The sequence below is a fragment of the Neoarius graeffei genome, chromosome 7 (genome assembly GCF_027579695.1).
Source record: "Neoarius graeffei isolate fNeoGra1 chromosome 7, fNeoGra1.pri, whole genome shotgun sequence".
NCBI classification, from domain to species: domain Eukaryota; kingdom Metazoa; phylum Chordata; class Actinopteri; order Siluriformes; family Ariidae; genus Neoarius; species Neoarius graeffei.
In genome coordinates this window covers 25172408-25189613 of record NC_083575.1, presented here as the reverse complement: position 1 = coordinate 25189613, position 17206 = coordinate 25172408, and the positions used below count along the sequence as shown (strand labels likewise).

Sequence of the window (17206 nt, the reverse complement as noted above, 5' to 3'; positions counted from 1 at the left end):
CGCACAGGTCTCAACGAATCTCGTTTACAGCCATCGCTTTGACATATGGACTGATATATTACAGAGCATATTTCAAACACTCATGACTTGCTATAGCAGCGACAAAATAGTGATAAAAAATGCATTCCTATATTTAATAAAATGAAAGATAGAATTTTGATGATAAAAATTTGCCTTCAGTTCCCCTTTAATTTTTCACAAAGAGAATTTAGCAAAAATGAAGTCTTTGATTTCTGAACGCTTCTCCCGTCCAGAAGGTGGCGATATAATACACAGTTTAGTTTAAAGAAGAAGAAAAACTATGCCGGAAGTTCCTAGCTCAGGCGCGAAGTTTATTTTGGTAGTTATTCAGTTATTTTGAAGGATTTTGGTTGATTTGCGCTTTAGTTTCTACGTCACTTCCTCTAGTTGGCTGTCAGATGTTTTTGTGAACGCTCAGGTATTTCTCCGGGCTCTTTTAGCTTGCATGCTAATGTGTTTAGATGTCCTCAGGCTCTGTTCGCTGCGCCTACCCGTATGTATAACTTCACCAGATAACCAACAACTTCATACTCCATCCTGCAGCTGATGGAGGTGGGGAAGGAGAGAGTGGTGGCCCTGGTGGACATGGACTGCTTCTACGTGCAGGTGGAGCAGAGATACAACCCCGAGCTGAGGAACAAACCCTGCGTCGTGGCTCAGTACAAAACCTGGAAAGGAGGAGGGTGAGGCTGAACATATTGGTGCTGCATTTACTAGAGCGGCGGCTACAATTATCGACACCTTAACGATCTTTTGGCCGTTGCAAAAGTAGAAAAGACTTTCAGTATGTACATTGTGCATGAATAACTACTCCAACTTCCGCTGGAAAAAAATGAATTGATTCCTGATTACTTAGCGTATCAGATCACGTGACACCTTTGTCAACCGTTATTGAACACTGTTCCACAGTTATCGACACCTTTGTCCACCGTTATTGACACCTTTGTCCACAGTTATCGACACCTTTGTCCACCGTTATCGACACCTTTGTCCACCGTTATTGAACACTGTTCCACAGTTATCGACACCTTTGTCCAAAGTTATCGACACCTTTGTCCAAAGTTATCGACACCTTTGTCCAAAGTTATCGACACCTTTGTCCACAGTTATCGACACCTTTGTCCACAGTTATTGAACACTGTTCCAGTTATCGACACGTTTGTCCAGTTAACAACACCTTTGTCCACTGTTATTGAACACTGTTCCACAGTTAACGACACCTTTGTCCACAGTTATCGACACCTTTGTCCACAGTTATCGACACCTTTGTCCACAGTTATCGACACCTTTGTCCACAGTTATTGAACACTGTTCCACAGTTATCGACACTTTTGTCCACAGTTATCGACACTTTTGTCCACAGTTATCGACACCTTTGTCCACAGTTATTGAACACTGTTCCAGTTATCGACACGTTTGTCCAGTTAACGACACGTTTGTCCACAGTTATCGACACGTTTGTCCACAGTTATCGACACCTTTGTCCACAGTTATCGACACCTTTGTCCACAGTTATCGACACCTTTGTCCACAGTTATCGACACCTTTGTCCACAGTTAACGACACCTTTGTCCACAGTTAACAACACCTTTGTCCACTGTTATTGAACACTGTTCCACAGTTATCGACACCTTTGTCCACAGTTATCGACACCTTTGTCCACAGTTATCGACACCTTTGTCCACAGTTATCGACACCTTTGTCCACAGTTATTGAACACTGTTCCACAGTTATCGACACTTTTGTCCACAGTTATCGACACCTTTGTCCACAGTTATTGAACACTGTTCCAGTTATCGACACGTTTGTCCAGTTAACGACACCTTTGTCCACAGTTATCGACACCTTTGTCCACAGTTATCGACACCTTTGTCCACAGTTATCGACACCTTTGTCCACAGTTATCGACACCTTTGTCCACAGTTATCGACACCTTTGTCCACAGTTAACGACACCTTTGTCCACAGTTAACGACACCTTTGTCCACTGTTATTGAACACTGTTCCACAGTTAACGACACCTTTGTCCACTGTTATTGAACACTGTTCCACAGTTAACGACACCTTTGTCCACTGTTATTGAACACTGTTCCACAGTTATCGACACCTTTGTCCACTGTTATTGAACACTGTTCCACAGTTATCGACACCTTTGTCCAGTTAACGACACCTTTGTCCACTGTTATTGAACACTGTTCCACAGTTATTGACACCTTTGTCCACCGTTATTGACACCTTTGTCCACAGTTATTGAACACTGTTCCACAGTTATCGACACCTTTGTCCAGTTATCGACACCTTTGTCCACAGTTATTGAACACTGTTCCACAGTTATCAACACCTTTGTCCACTGTTATTGAACACTGTTCCACAGTTATCGACACCTTTGTCCACTGTTATTGAACACTGTTCCACAGTTATCGACACCTTTGTCCAGTTATCGACACCTTTGTCCACCGTTATTGAACACTGTTCCACAGTTATCGACACCTTTGTCCAGTTAACGACACCTTTGTCCACCGTTATTGAACACTGTTCCACAGTTATCGACACCTTTGTCCAGTTATCGACACCTTTGTCCACTGTTATTGAACACTGTTCCACAGTTATCGACACCTTTGTCCACTGTTATTGAACACTGTTCCACAGTTATCGACACCTTTGTCCACCGTTATTGAACACTGTTCCACAGTTATCGACACCTTTGTCCACAGTTATCGACACCTTTGTCCACCGTTATTGAACACTGTTCCACAGTTATCGACACCTTTGTCCACCGTTATTGAACACTGTTCCACAGTTATCGACACCTTTGTCCACAATTATCGACACCTTTGTCCACCGTTATTGAACACTGTTCCACAGTTATCGACACCTTTGTCCACAGTTATCGACACCTTTGTCCACCGTTATTGAACACTGTTCCACAGTTATCGACACCTTTGTCCAGTTAACGACACCTTTGTCCACCGTTATTGAACACTGTTCCACAGTTATCGACACCTTTGTCCACAGTTATCGACACCTTTGCCCACCGTTATTGAACACTGTTCCACAGTTATCGACACCTTTGTCCACCGTTATTGAACACTGTTCCACAGTTATCGACACCTTTGTCCACCGTTATTGAACACTGTTCCACGGTTATTGACACCTTTGTCCACTGTTATTGAACACTGTTCCACAGTTATCGACACCTTTGTCCACAGTTATCGACACCTTTGCCCACCGTTATTGAACACTGTTCCACAGTTATCGACACCTTTGTCCACAGTTATCGACACCTTTGCCCACCGTTATTGAACACTGTTCCACAGTTATCGACACCTTTGTCCACCGTTATTGAACACTGTTCCACAGTTATCGACACCTTTGTCCACCGTTATTGAACACTGTTCCACAGTTATCGACACCTTTGTCCACCGTTATTGAACACTGTTCCACAGTTATCGACACCTTTGTCCACCGTTATTGAACACTGTTCCACGGTTATTGACACCTTTGTCCACTGTTATTGACACCTTTGTCCACAGTTATCGACACCTTTGTCCACAGTTATCGACACCTTTGTCCACAGTTATCGACACCTTTGTCCACAGTTATCGACACCTTTGTCCACAGTTATCGACACCTTTTTCCACAGTTAACGACACCTTTGTCCACAGTTAACAACACCTTTGTACACTGTTATTGAACACTGTTCCACAGTTAACGACACCTTTGTCCACTGTTATTGAACACTGTTCCACAGTTAACGACACCTTTGTCCACTGTTATTGAACACTGTTCCACAGTTATCGACACCTTTGTCCACTGTTATTGAACACTGTTCCACAGTTATCGACACCTTTGTCCACTGTTATTGAACACTGTTCCACAGTTATCGACACCTTTGTCCAGTTAACGACACCTTTGTCCAGTGTTATTGAACACTGTTCCACAGTTATTGACACCTTTGTCCAGTTAACGACACCTTTGTCCACTGTTATTGAACACTGTTCCACAGTTATTGACACCTTTGTCCACCGTTATTGACACCTTTGTCCACAGTTATTGAACACTGTTCCACAGTTATCGACACCTTTGTCCAGTTATCAACACCTTTGTCCACTGTTATTGAACACTGTTCCACAGTTATCGACACCTTTGTCCAGTTATCGACACCTTTGTCCACCGTTATTGAACACTGTTCCACAGTTATCGACACCTTTGTCCAGTTAACGACACCTTTGTCCACCGTTATTGAACACTGTTCCACAGTTATCGACACCTTTGTCCACAGTTATCGACACCTTTGTCCACCGTTATTGAACACTGTTCCACAGTTATCGACACCTTTGTCCACAGTTATCGACACCTTTGTCCACCGTTATTGAACACTGTTCCACAGTTATCGACACCTTTGTCCACAGTTATCGACACCTTTGTCCACCGTTATTGAACACTGTTCCACAGTTATCGACACCTTTGTCCACCGTTATTGAACACTGTTCCACAGTTATCGACACCTTTGTCCACAATTATCGACACCTTTGTCCACCGTTATTGAACACTGTTCCACAGTTATCGACACCTTTGTCCACAGTTATCGACACCTTTGTCCACCGTTATTGAACACTGTTCCACAGTTATCGACACCTTTGTCCACAGTTATCGACACCTTTGCCCACCGTTATTGAACACTGTTCCACAGTTATCGACACCTTTGTCCACCGTTATTGAACACTGTTCCACAGTTATCGACACCTTTGTCCACCGTTATTGAACACTGTTCCACGGTTATTGACACCTTTGTCCACTGTTATTGACACCTTTGTCCACAGTTATCGACACCTTTGTCCACAGTTATCGACACCTTTGTCCACAGTTATCGACACCTTTGTCCACAGTTATCGACACCTTTGTCCACAGTTAACGACACCTTTGTCCACAGTTAACAACACCTTTGTCCACTGTTATTGAACACTGTTCCACAGTTATCGACACCTTTGTCCACTGTTATTGAACACTGTTCCACAGTTATCGACACCTTTGTCCAGTTAACGACACCTTTGTCCACTGTTATTGAACACTGTTCCACAGTTATTGACACCTTTGTCCACCGTTATTGACACCTTTGTCCACAGTTATTGAACATTGTTCCACAGTTATCGACACCTTTGTCCACAGTTATTGAACACTGTTCCACAGTTATCAACACCTTTGTCCACTGTTATTGAACACTGTTCCACAGTTATCGACACCTTTGTCCACTGTTATTGAACACTGTTCCACAGTTATCGACACCTTTGTCCAGTTATCGACACCTTTGTCCACCGTTATTGAACACTGTTCCACAGTTATCGACACCTTTGTCCAGTTAACGACACCTTTGTCCACCGTTATTGAACACTGTTCCACAGTTATCGACACCTTTGTCCACAGTTATCGACACCTTTGTCCACCGTTATTGAACACTGTTCCACAGTTATCGACACCTTTGTCCAGTTATCGACACCTTTGTCCACTGTTATTGAACACTGTTCCACAGTTATCGACACCTTTGTCCACTGTTATTGAACACTGTTCCACAGTTATCGACACCTTTGTCCACCGTTATTGAACACTGTTCCACAGTTATCGACACCTTTGTCCACAGTTATCGACACCTTTGTCCACCGTTATTGAACACTGTTCCACAGTTATCGACACCTTTGTCCACCGTTATTGAACACTGTTCCACAGTTATCGACACCTTTGTCCACAATTATCGACACCTTTGTCCACCGTTATTGAACACTGTTCCACAGTTATCGACACCTTTGTCCAGTTATCGACACCTTTGTCCACCGTTATTGAACACTGTTCCACAGTTATCGACACCTTTGTCCACAGTTATCGACACCTTTGCCCACCGTTATTGAACACTGTTCCACAGTTATCGACACCTTTGTCCACCGTTATTGAACACTGTTCCACAGTTATCGACACCTTTGTCCACCGTTATTGAACACTGTTCCACGGTTATTGACACCTTTGTCCACTGTTATTGACACCTTTGTCCACAGTTATCGACACCTTTGTCCACAGTTATCGACACCTTTGTCCACAGTTATCGACACCTTTGTCCACAGTTAACGACACCTTTGTCCACAGTTAACAACACCTTTGTCCACTGTTATTGAACACTGTTCCACAGTTAACGACACCTTTGTCCACTGTTATTGAACACTGTTCCACAGTTAACGACACCTTTGTCCACTGTTATTGAACACTGTTCCACAGTTATCGACACCTTTGTCCACTGTTATTGAACACTGTTCCACAGTTATCGACACCTTTGTCCAGTTAACGACACCTTTGTCCACTGTTATTGAACACTGTTCCACAGTTATTGACACCTTTGTCCAGTTAACGACACCTTTGTCCACTGTTATTGAACACTGTTCCACAGTTATTGACACCTTTGTCCACCGTTATTGACACCTTTGTCCACAGTTATTGAACACTGTTCCACAGTTATCGACACCTTTGTCCAGTTATCAACACCTTTGTCCACTGTTATTGAACACTGTTCCACAGTTATCGACACCTTTGTCCACTGTTATTGAACACTGTTCCACAGTTATCGACACCTTTGTCCAGTTATCGACACCTTTGTCCACCGTTATTGAACACTGTTCCACAGTTATCGACACCTTTGTCCAGTTAACGACACCTTTGTCCACCGTTATTGAACACTGTTCCACAGTTATCGACACCTTTGTCCACCGTTATTGACACCTTTGTCCACAGTTATTGAACACTGTTCCACAGTTATCGACACCTTTGTCCAGTTATCGACACCTTTGTCCACAGTTATTGAACACTGTTCCACAGTTATCAACACCTTTGTCCACTGTTATTGAACACTGTTCCACAGTTATCGACACCTTTGTCCACTGTTATTGAACACTGTTCCACAGTTATCGACACCTTTGTCCAGTTATCGACACCTTTGTCCACCGTTATTGAACACTGTTCCACAGTTATCGACACCTTTGTCCAGTTAACGACACCTTTGTCCACCGTTATTGAACACTGTTCCACAGTTATCGACACCTTTGTCCACAGTTATCGACACCTTTGTCCACCGTTATTGAACACTGTTCCACAGTTATCGACACCTTTGTCCAGTTATCGACACCTTTGTCCACTGTTATTGAACACTGTTCCACAGTTATCGACACCTTTGTCCACTGTTATTGAACACTGTTCCACAGTTATCGACACCTTTGTCCACCGTTATTGAACACTGTTCCACAGTTATCGACACCTTTGTCCACAGTTATCGACACCTTTGTCCACCGTTATTGAACACTGTTCCACAGTTATCGACACCTTTGTCCACCGTTATTGAACACTATTCCACAGTTATCGACACCTTTGTCCACAATTATCGACACCTTTGTCCACCGTTATTGAACACTGTTCCACAGTTATCGACACCTTTGTCCACAGTTATCGACACCTTTGTCCACCGTTATTGAACACTGTTCCACAGTTATCGACACCTTTGTCCACAGTTATCGACACCTTTGCCCACCGTTATTGAACACTGTTCCACAGTTATCGACACCTTTGTCCACCGTTATTGAACACTGTTCCACAGTTATCGACACCTTTGTCCACCGTTATTGAACACTGTTCCACGGTTATTGACACCTTTGTCCACTGTTATTGAACACTGTTCCACAAGTATCGACACCTTTGCCCACAGTTATCGACACCGTTCCACAAGTATCGACACCTTTGTCCGCAGTTATCGACACCGTTCCACAAGTATCGAAACCTTTGTCCGCAGTTAGACACCGTTCTACAGTTATCGACACCTAAACATAATTGTGAGTTTCATAATTATCACGCAAGTTCTCCTAATAATTACTTACTTTCTCATAACACTGAGATGTCATAATTTTGAGAAAATTGTATTATTATTATTATGAAATAGTAAGTCATTATTCTGACATAATAAGCCATAATTATGACAGAGTATCATGGCAAAATATATTTCTGCTGCAGTGTGATCATCTGTATAGTTTTTTTAAAACTGCAGTCAGGAAAAAGCAAAAGTTGTTTCAAAGCTCTAAGGCTAAGTGCAGTTCGAGCAGTCAGCCATGTCGGCGTTACATATGGCTGTACATGATAAACAAAATCTACATTTGGCAGAGATAATTCTGAGATGGGCGGCTCGGTCGTGCAGTGGTTAGGACTGTCACCTCACAGTAAGAAGGTTCCGGGTTTGTACCTCATGGCTGACGGGGGCCTTTCTGTGTGGAGTTTGCATGTTCACCTTCTTTGCAGAGTTCCTGCTGGTGCTTTGTTTCCTCCCACAGTTCAAAGACATGCAGATGAGGTAAAATACCCAGCCATTGGGGCTGCACAAGCCAGTGCATACTTATGCCGCTTTTCCACTACAAACGCGGCTGAGTCGGGCTGAGCCGTGCCGTGCTGAGTCAAGCTGAGCGGGGCTGTTGGAGTTGCATTTCGACTACAACCGCACTGAACCGTGCTGGCTGGAAGTGGGTGGACACATTGGGTGGAGTTAGCGAAAGTGGGTGGACGTCACGTGATGTCGTTAAGCAGCGCAAACAGTGACATCAGTGATCTTTTAAGCGGTAGTCTCACGACCCGGATAGTAAACAATAAACATGGAGGACATGGAGTCGTTAGTGTTGCTGGTCTTGGTGCTGCGGCTTGTTGTCACCGACAACGCCAACAGATACTGGCAAGAGTGTATAGATGAGGCGAGGCGCATAAGGCTTCATAATTCTCGTAATTCTCCTTCTTCCGGGTTTACGGTGTTTACAGATCCCAGCGTGCTCGCGGGGCGTGTGTGGGCATGTGAGGACACTCCTCCTCACCAATCAGTGCACAGGGGAGTGTCTGCTCACGCCCCCAGCCTCACTCGGCTCGGTTTGGCTCGCTTCAGCCCCACTCCAAAACGGTGCAAGTTTTAGGGGCTAAGCAGGGCTGAAGCGAGCTGAGTCGTGCTGTTTTTTGGTAGTCGAAACGCGAGCCGTGTCGGGCTGAAGTGAGCTGAAGCGAGCTGAAGTGAGCTGAAAAAGGGTAGTGGAAAAGGGCCATTAGTGCCAGTCCCAAGCCCGGATGGATTGGGGAGGGTTGCGTCAGGAAGGGCATCCAGTGTAAAACCAATGCCAAATCAAATATACGGAACAGATCCTAATAGGAGCAGCTGAAACATGATCATCTCACAATTATGATATACAAAGTCATAATTATGAGATGCACTCTCATGCATAATGACATACTACGTGACTTCATTTTTTTTTTCCTTCAAATGGCAGAAACAGGCTTCCATACATTTCTCATCACTGGTCATAGTGCAGCAAAATAACTACAGGATTTGTATAAAGCATTCACAAAATACGATAAATTCTATCAAGAATGCAGACACAAAGAAGCAGTGGTCTTGAGTAGCTGGGAAAGAAACCTGTTATGAATGGAATAAGTAATTATTATTTGTAAATATCATCAAGAACAGAGTTTAAAAGTAAGACAAAAGAAGTGCTTGGATAGGGCAAAAACAGTGATTAGTGATTGGTAGATAAGGAAACAATGGTGATTAGTGATTGGTAGATAAAGAAACAGTTGTGGATTAATGATTGGCAGATGAGGAAACAATGGCGAATAGTCATTGATATATGAAGAAACATTAGTGATTGGTAGATGAGGAAACATTAGTGATTGGTTATTGGTAGATGAAGAAAGAGTGGTGGATTAGTGATTGATCGATGAGGAAACAATTGTGGATTAATGATTTGATAGCTGAGGAAACAAATGTGATTGGTAGATGAGGAAACGATGGCGATTAGGCATTGATATATGAGGAAACATTGGCGATCAGTGATTGGAAGATGAGGACACGTTGGTGATTAGCGACTGGCAGATGAAGAAACGGTGGATTAGTGATTTGATAGATGAGGAAAAATTAGTAATCAGTGATCTGTAGACGAGGATATGTTGGTGATTAGTGATTGGCAGGTGAAGAAACAATTGTGGATTGGTGATTGACATATGATGATACAATGGTGATTAGTGATTGGTAGGTGAAGAAACAATTGTGGATTGGTGATTGATATATGAAGAAACAATTGTGATTGGTGGATGATAAAATATTGGTGATTAGTGACTGGTAGATGAAGAAACAGTGGTGGATTAGTGATTTAATAGATGATGAAAATTAGTGATCAGCGATTGGTGGATGAGGAAATGTTGGTGATTATTGACTGGCAGATGAAGAAACAGTGGTGGATTAGTGATTTGATAGATGAGGAAAATTAGTGATCAGTAGATGAGGAAATGCTGGTGATTAGTGACCGGCAGATGAAGAAACAGTGGTAGATTAGTGATTTGATATATGAGGAAAAATTAGTGATCAAGTAGATGAGGAAATTCTGGTGATTAGTGACTGGCAGATGAAGAAACAGTGGTAGATTAGTGATTTGATATATGAGGAAAAATTAGTGATCAAGTAGATGAGGAAATTCTGGTGATTAGTGACCGGCAGATGAAGAAACAGTGGTGGATTAGTGATTTGATAGATGAGGAAAATTAGTGATCAGTAGATGAGGAAATGCTGGTGATTATTGACTGGCAGATGAAGAAACAGTAGTGGATTAGTGATTTGATAGATGAGGAAAATTAGTGATCAGTAGATGAGGAAATGCTGGTGATTAGTGACTGGCAGATGAAGAAACAGTGGTGGATTAGTGATTTCATATATGAGGAAAAATTAGTGATCAGTAGATGAGGAAATGCTAGTGATTAGTGACCGGCAGATGAAGAAACAGTGGTGGATTAGTGATTTGATAGATGAGGAAAATTAGTGATCAGTAGATGAGGAAATGCTGGTGATTAGTGACTGGCAGATGAATAAACAGTGGTGGATTAGTGATTTGATAGATGAGGAAAAATTAGTGATCGGTGATTGGTAGATGAAATGTTGGTGATTGGTGGGTGAAGAAACAATGGTGGATTTGTGATTGATATATGAAGAAACAATGGTGATTAGTGACTGGTAGATGAGGAAATACTAGTGGTGATCAATGATCAGTAGATTTTATCCTCACATTTCCCTTTTTTAATCAGTATCATAGCAGTGAGTTATGAGGCCCGAGCCCATGGTGTGACAAGAAACATGTGGGCAGATGATGCCAAGAAACTGTGTCCAGATCTTCAGGTGGCGAGAGTCCGAGAGTCACACGGGAAAGCTGATCTAACCTGGTAAGCCCTCTTTCTCCTCATGTAATCAAAAAAAAAAGTTTTGAGGGGTTTTTACCGTCCCATGAGGCTGAGAGTCTGGACTGCATCTTTGTTGCCAGTTACAGAGAGGCCAGTGTCGAAGTGATTGAGGTCATGTCCCGATTTGCAGTCATTGAGAGAGCCAGCATCGACGAGGCCTACATGGACCTCACCAGCAGCGTCCAGAAAAGAATGAAGGATCTGGAAGCATCACGGATTGACCCTCAACTTCTGAAGAGCACTTACGTCCAAGGCTTTCCCGTTCCCGACTCGGTGGAAGATGTGCCGGTGGATAAAGGTGTGTTCAGGGAGCCTTGCAGAAAAAAGGTCACTGTAGCAATAATTAATTGATCATGTGGCCAAGAGCATAACTAAGTTTCTTGCAGAGGCTGAAGCAGCAGTAATTCACTTATTTCTGTGTGCGTGCAGAGGAACGGCGGTCAACGGGCCTGCAGCAGTGGCTTGACACACTGCCTACCTTTTCACAACCAGGCTGTTTGGGTTATTCAGAGGTGTGCTTGGCAGTTGGAGCGATGATTGTGGAGGAAATGAGGGCCGCCGTGGAGCAGGACACCGGATTCCGCTGCTCGGCAGGAATTTCTCATAACAAGGTGCCTTTTTTAAAATTAATTTTTTTGTAAGAGAGACGCTTGTTCAGAAGAGTATTCTTATTAGCGTGTAGCTGAATCGTTCAACTTAAAACCTTTAATAGCCCGAGCATTACTTGATTTTTATTTGTAAACACTCAGTAGATTGTATTCACTCTGTAATGATTATAAAGTTCAAGGTCATACGACCAAGACTAAAATCCGTTTTCTCCAGGTGTTGGCCAAGCTGGCATGCGGTCTCAACAAACCAAATCGGCAGACTGTTCTTCCTCTTGGATCAGTGTCTGAACTCTTCATGACGTTGCCCATCAGTAAAATGTCTGTATATTCCCAAATAAGGCTAGAGGGTTAGATGTAGTGTTTATTTGGATATACAGTGTATGACGCATTTGTGCTTCATGTTTGTGTTTCAGTCGCAATCTGGGAGGGAAACTGGGCATCTCCATCACAGAGACTCTGGGGGTGGAGAACATGGGTGAGCTCACTCAGTTCACACGGGCGCAGCTGGAGGAACATTTTGGAGAAAAGACTGGGTAAGACTCGGAGCGCTTCTCCATCCAAGACTGCGATGTGGCACAGATCGATACGAGCCCTGTGTCCGAAATCACTCACTCCTCACTATACACTCACCGGCCACTTTATTAGGTACACCATGCTAGTAATGGGTTGGACCCCCTTTTGCCTTCAGAACTGCCTCAATTCTTCGTGGCATAGATTCAACAAGGTGCTGGAAGCATTCCTCAGAGAGTTTGGTCCATATTGACATGATGGCATCACACAGTTGGCGCAGATTTGTCGGCTGCACATCCATGATGCGAATCTCCCGTTCCACCACATCCCAAAGATGCTCTATTGGATTGAGATCTGGTGACTGTGGAGGCCATTTGAGTACAGTGAACTCATTGTCATGTTCAAGAAACCAGTCTGAGATGATTCCAGCTTTATGACATGGCGCATTATCCTGCTGAAAGTAGCCATCAGAAGTTGGGTACATTGTGGTCATAAAGGGATGGACATGGTCAGCAACAATACTCAGGTAGGCTGTGGCGTTGCAACGATGCTCAATTGGTACCAAGGGGCCCAAAGAGTGCCAAGAAAATATTCCCCACACCATTACACCACCACCACCAGCCTGAACCGTTGATACAAGGCAGGATGGATCCATGCTTTCATGTTGTTGACGCCAAATTCTGACCCTACCATTCGAATGTCGCAGCAGAAATCGAGACTCATCAGACCAGGCAACGTTTTTCCAATCTTCTATTGTCCAATTTCGATGAGCTTGTGCAAATTGTAGCCTCAGTTTCCTGTTCTTAGCTGAAAGGAGTGGCACCCGGCGTGGTCTTCTGCTGCTGTAGCCCATCTGCCTCAAAGTTCGACGTACTGTGCGTTCAGAGATGCTCTTCTGCCTACCTTGGTTGTAACGGGTGGTTATTTGAGTCACTGTTGCCTTTCTATCAGCTCGAACCAGTCTGGCCATTCTCCTCTGACCTCTGGCATCAACAAGGCATTTCCGCCCACAGAACTGCCGCTCACTGGATATTTTTTCTTTTTCGGACCATTCTCTGTAAACCCTAGAGATGGTTGTGCGTGAAAATCCCAGTAGATCAGCAGTTTCTGAAATACTCAGACCAGCCCTTCTGGCACCAACAACCATGCCACGTTCAAAGTCACTCAAATCACTTTTCTTCCCCATACTGATGCTCGGTTTGAACTGCAGGAGATTGTCTTGACCATGTCTACATGCCTAAATGCACTGAGTTGCCGCCATGTGATTGGCTGATTAGAAATTAAGTGTTAACGAGCAGTTGGACAGGTGTACCTAATAAAGTGGCCGGTGAGTGTATATAGTGAGCTCGCCATTTTGTAGCGCTGTCCGAATGTACAGTGAGAATTATTACACCCTGTATAGTGCACTCAAAGTATCCCACAACGCATCATGAAAAGTAGTGTACACCCGATGGTCACTAACCAAGCAATATATCCCATCATGCATTACGGTCGCGCTGGAAAAAAAGTGTGTTGGGGTGAATGGAAGGAGGAAGAAACGCATGATAAATGGACATTCAAGTACAATTAAAAATAGTAAGAGAATAGAAAATGAGCTAAAATAGAATAAGACAGAGGCGGCACGGTGGTGTAGTGGTTAGCGCTGTCGCCTCACAGCAAGAAGGTCCTGGGTTCGAGCCCCGGGGCCGGCGAGGGCCTTTCTGTGCGGAGTTTGCATGTTCTCCCCGTGTCCGCGTGGGTTTCCTCCGGGTGCTCCGGTTTCCCCCACAGTCCAAAGACATGCAGGTTAGGTTAACTGGTGACTCTAAATTGACCGTAGGTGTGAATGTGAGTGTGAATGGTTGTCTGTGTCTATGTGTCAGCCCTGTGATGACCTGGCGACTTGTCCAGGGTGTACCCCGCCTTTCACCCGTAGTCAGCTGGGATAGGCTCCAGCTTGCCTGCGACCCGGTAGAAGGATAAAGCGGCTAGAGATGATGAGATGAGAATAAGACAGATAAAATACAAGAATAAAAGTGACCGTGCAGAGCGAGGAATTAATCAAAAGCCTCAAATTTGATTCAATAAAAGGCAAAGAAGAAAGAAAGGATTCAGCCTTGATTTTAAAAGAACTGAAAGATGCAGCAGACACAAAGTACTTTGTATTGATTAATGTGGGAAATACGCTGAGGATAATATGGATTTATCACAAAAATACAACCCCGATTCCAAAAAAGTTGGGACAAAGTACAAATTGTAAATAAAACGGAATGCAATGATGTGGAACAGGGTTTTTTCTAGAAAAATTTAGTATAAGGGCGCTCACCATGGCGAGGGAGCGAAGCGGGGGGGGGGGATGGTGCTGGTTGTCCCCCCCGCCGTGCAAAGCCTTTGAAAAATGCTCCAATGGGCCATTCTGAGGCTATCTGAGAGGGAAATTGTAACAAATTGTCTGTCAACATTGAAAAAGAAAGAAGTAATCTTCTTCTGCCCCGGACAGTCTTTGGCTTTCTTCCGTTTCGTGCCGCGGGATGACATCTTTAAATGCCCAAGTGTCAACAAAAACAACTCGCGAACTACTTCTGTCAAAAACTCCCGCGCTGGTGGATGAAAGGTCATTCAGTCTCGAGAAATCTCGCTCTACAAGTCAGCTGACCTTGTATGTAACCCATGTCAAATCTCACGAGAGCAGCCGCGACAAGTAAACAACTAAACAACATGGCGCCTCAGTCTGGAAAACGCCAATTCGGATTGTTTTTGCACCGTCTGGCGGTGTATCTACTATGATTGGAATATTTTTGGAGCAATTATAACGTATTTGATGATCAGACACATTGTCACGTGGTGTTGCTGGGATGTTTTCACGGAGTCGGTAAGGGGGCGCACGCCGGGAGTAAGAGGGCGCAGTGCCCCTGTTCCCCCGTTTAGACGAAAGCCTGTGGAAGTTTCAAAATTCCACATCTTATTCAGAATAGAACATAGATGACATATCAAATGTTTAAACTGAGAAAATGTATCATTTAAAGAGAAAAATTAGGTGATTTTAAATTTCATGACAACAACACATCTCAAAAAAGTTGGGACAAGGCCATGTTTACCACTGTGAGACATCCCCTTTTCTCTTTACAACAGTCTGTAAACGTCTGGGGACTGAGGAGACAAGTTGCTCAAGTTTAGGGATAGGAATGTTAACCCATTCTTGTCTAATGTAGGATTCTAGTTGCTCAGCTGTCTTAGGTCTTTTTTGTCGTATCTTCCGTTTTATGGTGCGCCAAATGTTTTCTATGGGTGAAAGATCTGGACTGCAGGCTGGCCAGTTCAGTACCCGGACCCTTCTTCTATGCAGCCGTGATGCTGTAATTGATGCAGTATGTGGTTTGGCATTGTCATGTTGGAAAATGCAAGGTCTTCCCTGAAAGAGATGTCGTCTGGACGGGAGCATATGTTGCTCTAGAACCTGGATATACCTTTCAGCATTGATGGTGTCTTTCCAGATGTGTAAGCTGCCCATGCCACACGCACTAATGCAACCCCATACCATCAGAGATGCAGGCTTCTGAACCGAGCGCTGATAACAACTCGGGTCGTCCTTCTCCTCTTTAGTCCGAATGACACGGCGTCCCTGATTTCCATAAAGAACTTCAAATTTTGATTCGTCTGACCACAGAACAGTTTTCCACTTTGCCACAGTCCATTTTAAATGAGCCTTGGCCCAGAGAAGACGTCTGCGCTTCTGGATCATGTTTAGATACGGCTTCTTCTTTGAACTATAGAGTTTTAGCTGGCAACGGCGGATGGCACGGTGAATTGTGTTCACAGATAATGTTCTCTGGAAATATTCCTGAGCCCATTTTGTGATTTCCAATACAGAAGCATGCCTGTATGTGATGCAGTGCCGTCTAAGGGCCCAAAGATCACGGGCACCCAGTATGGTTTTCCGGCCTTGACCCTTACGCACAGAGATTCTTCCAGATTCTCTGAATCTTTTGATGATATTATGCACTGTAGATGATGATATGTTCAAACTCTTTGCAATTTTACACTGTCGAACTCCTTTCTGATATTGCTCCACTATTAGTCGGCGCAGAATTAGGGGGATTGGTGATCCTCTTCCCATCTTTACTTCTGAGAGCCGCTGCCACTCCAAGATGCTCTTTTTATACCCAGTCATGTTAATGACCTATTGCCAATTGACCTAATGAGTTGCAATTTGGTCCTCCAGCTGTTCCTTTTTTGTACCTTTAACTTTTCCAGCCTCTTATTTTCCCTGTCCCAACTTTTTTGAGATGTGTTGCTGTCATGAAATTTTCAAATGAGCCAATATTTGGCATGAAATTTCAAAATGTCTCACTTTCGACATTTGATATGTTGTCTATGTTCTGTTGTGAATACAATATCAGTTTTTGAGATTTGTAAATTATTGCATTCCGTTTTTATTTACAATTTGTACTTTGTCCCAACTTTTTTGGAATCGGGGTTGTACATGCATGTATTTATTATTTTGAAAACCCACCAGCTGACTGATCTGGCACGTTTTAATTGTGCGACAGTAATGACATAAATAACAGCGCGGTGGAGTAGTGTCCGAAAGTGTTTTTTTTTTTTTCTCTCTCATATTCATTTTACCAATGAGCTCACTATACAGTGGAGGAAATAATTATTTGATCCCTTGCTGATTTTGTAAGTTTGTCCACTGACAAAGAAATGAACATTCTATAATCTTAATGGTAGGTTTATTTTAACTGTGAGAGACAAAACATCAAAAAGAAAATCCAGAAAATAACTTTATATAAAAGATATAAACTG

At 43.4% G+C, this 17206-nt stretch overlaps 1 protein-coding gene across 1 annotated transcript in view; it reads left to right on the top strand.

The window, feature by feature from the left end:
• Positions 1 to 298: 298 nt before the first annotated feature.
• Positions 299 to 17206, top strand: part of polh (polymerase (DNA directed), eta) — a 35195-nt gene continuing 18287 nt past the window's right edge. Inside the window, exons 1-7 of the mRNA XM_060925444.1 lie at positions 299 to 439; positions 565 to 704; positions 11151 to 11285; positions 11384 to 11601; positions 11733 to 11914; positions 12126 to 12229; positions 12325 to 12444. Of these exons, the coding sequence (XP_060781427.1) occupies positions 568 to 704; positions 11151 to 11285; positions 11384 to 11601; positions 11733 to 11914; positions 12126 to 12229; positions 12325 to 12444 (896 nt within the window). The 5' untranslated portion in view covers positions 299 to 439; positions 565 to 567. The remainder of the gene's footprint in view (positions 440 to 564; positions 705 to 11150; positions 11286 to 11383; positions 11602 to 11732; positions 11915 to 12125; positions 12230 to 12324; positions 12445 to 17206) is intronic.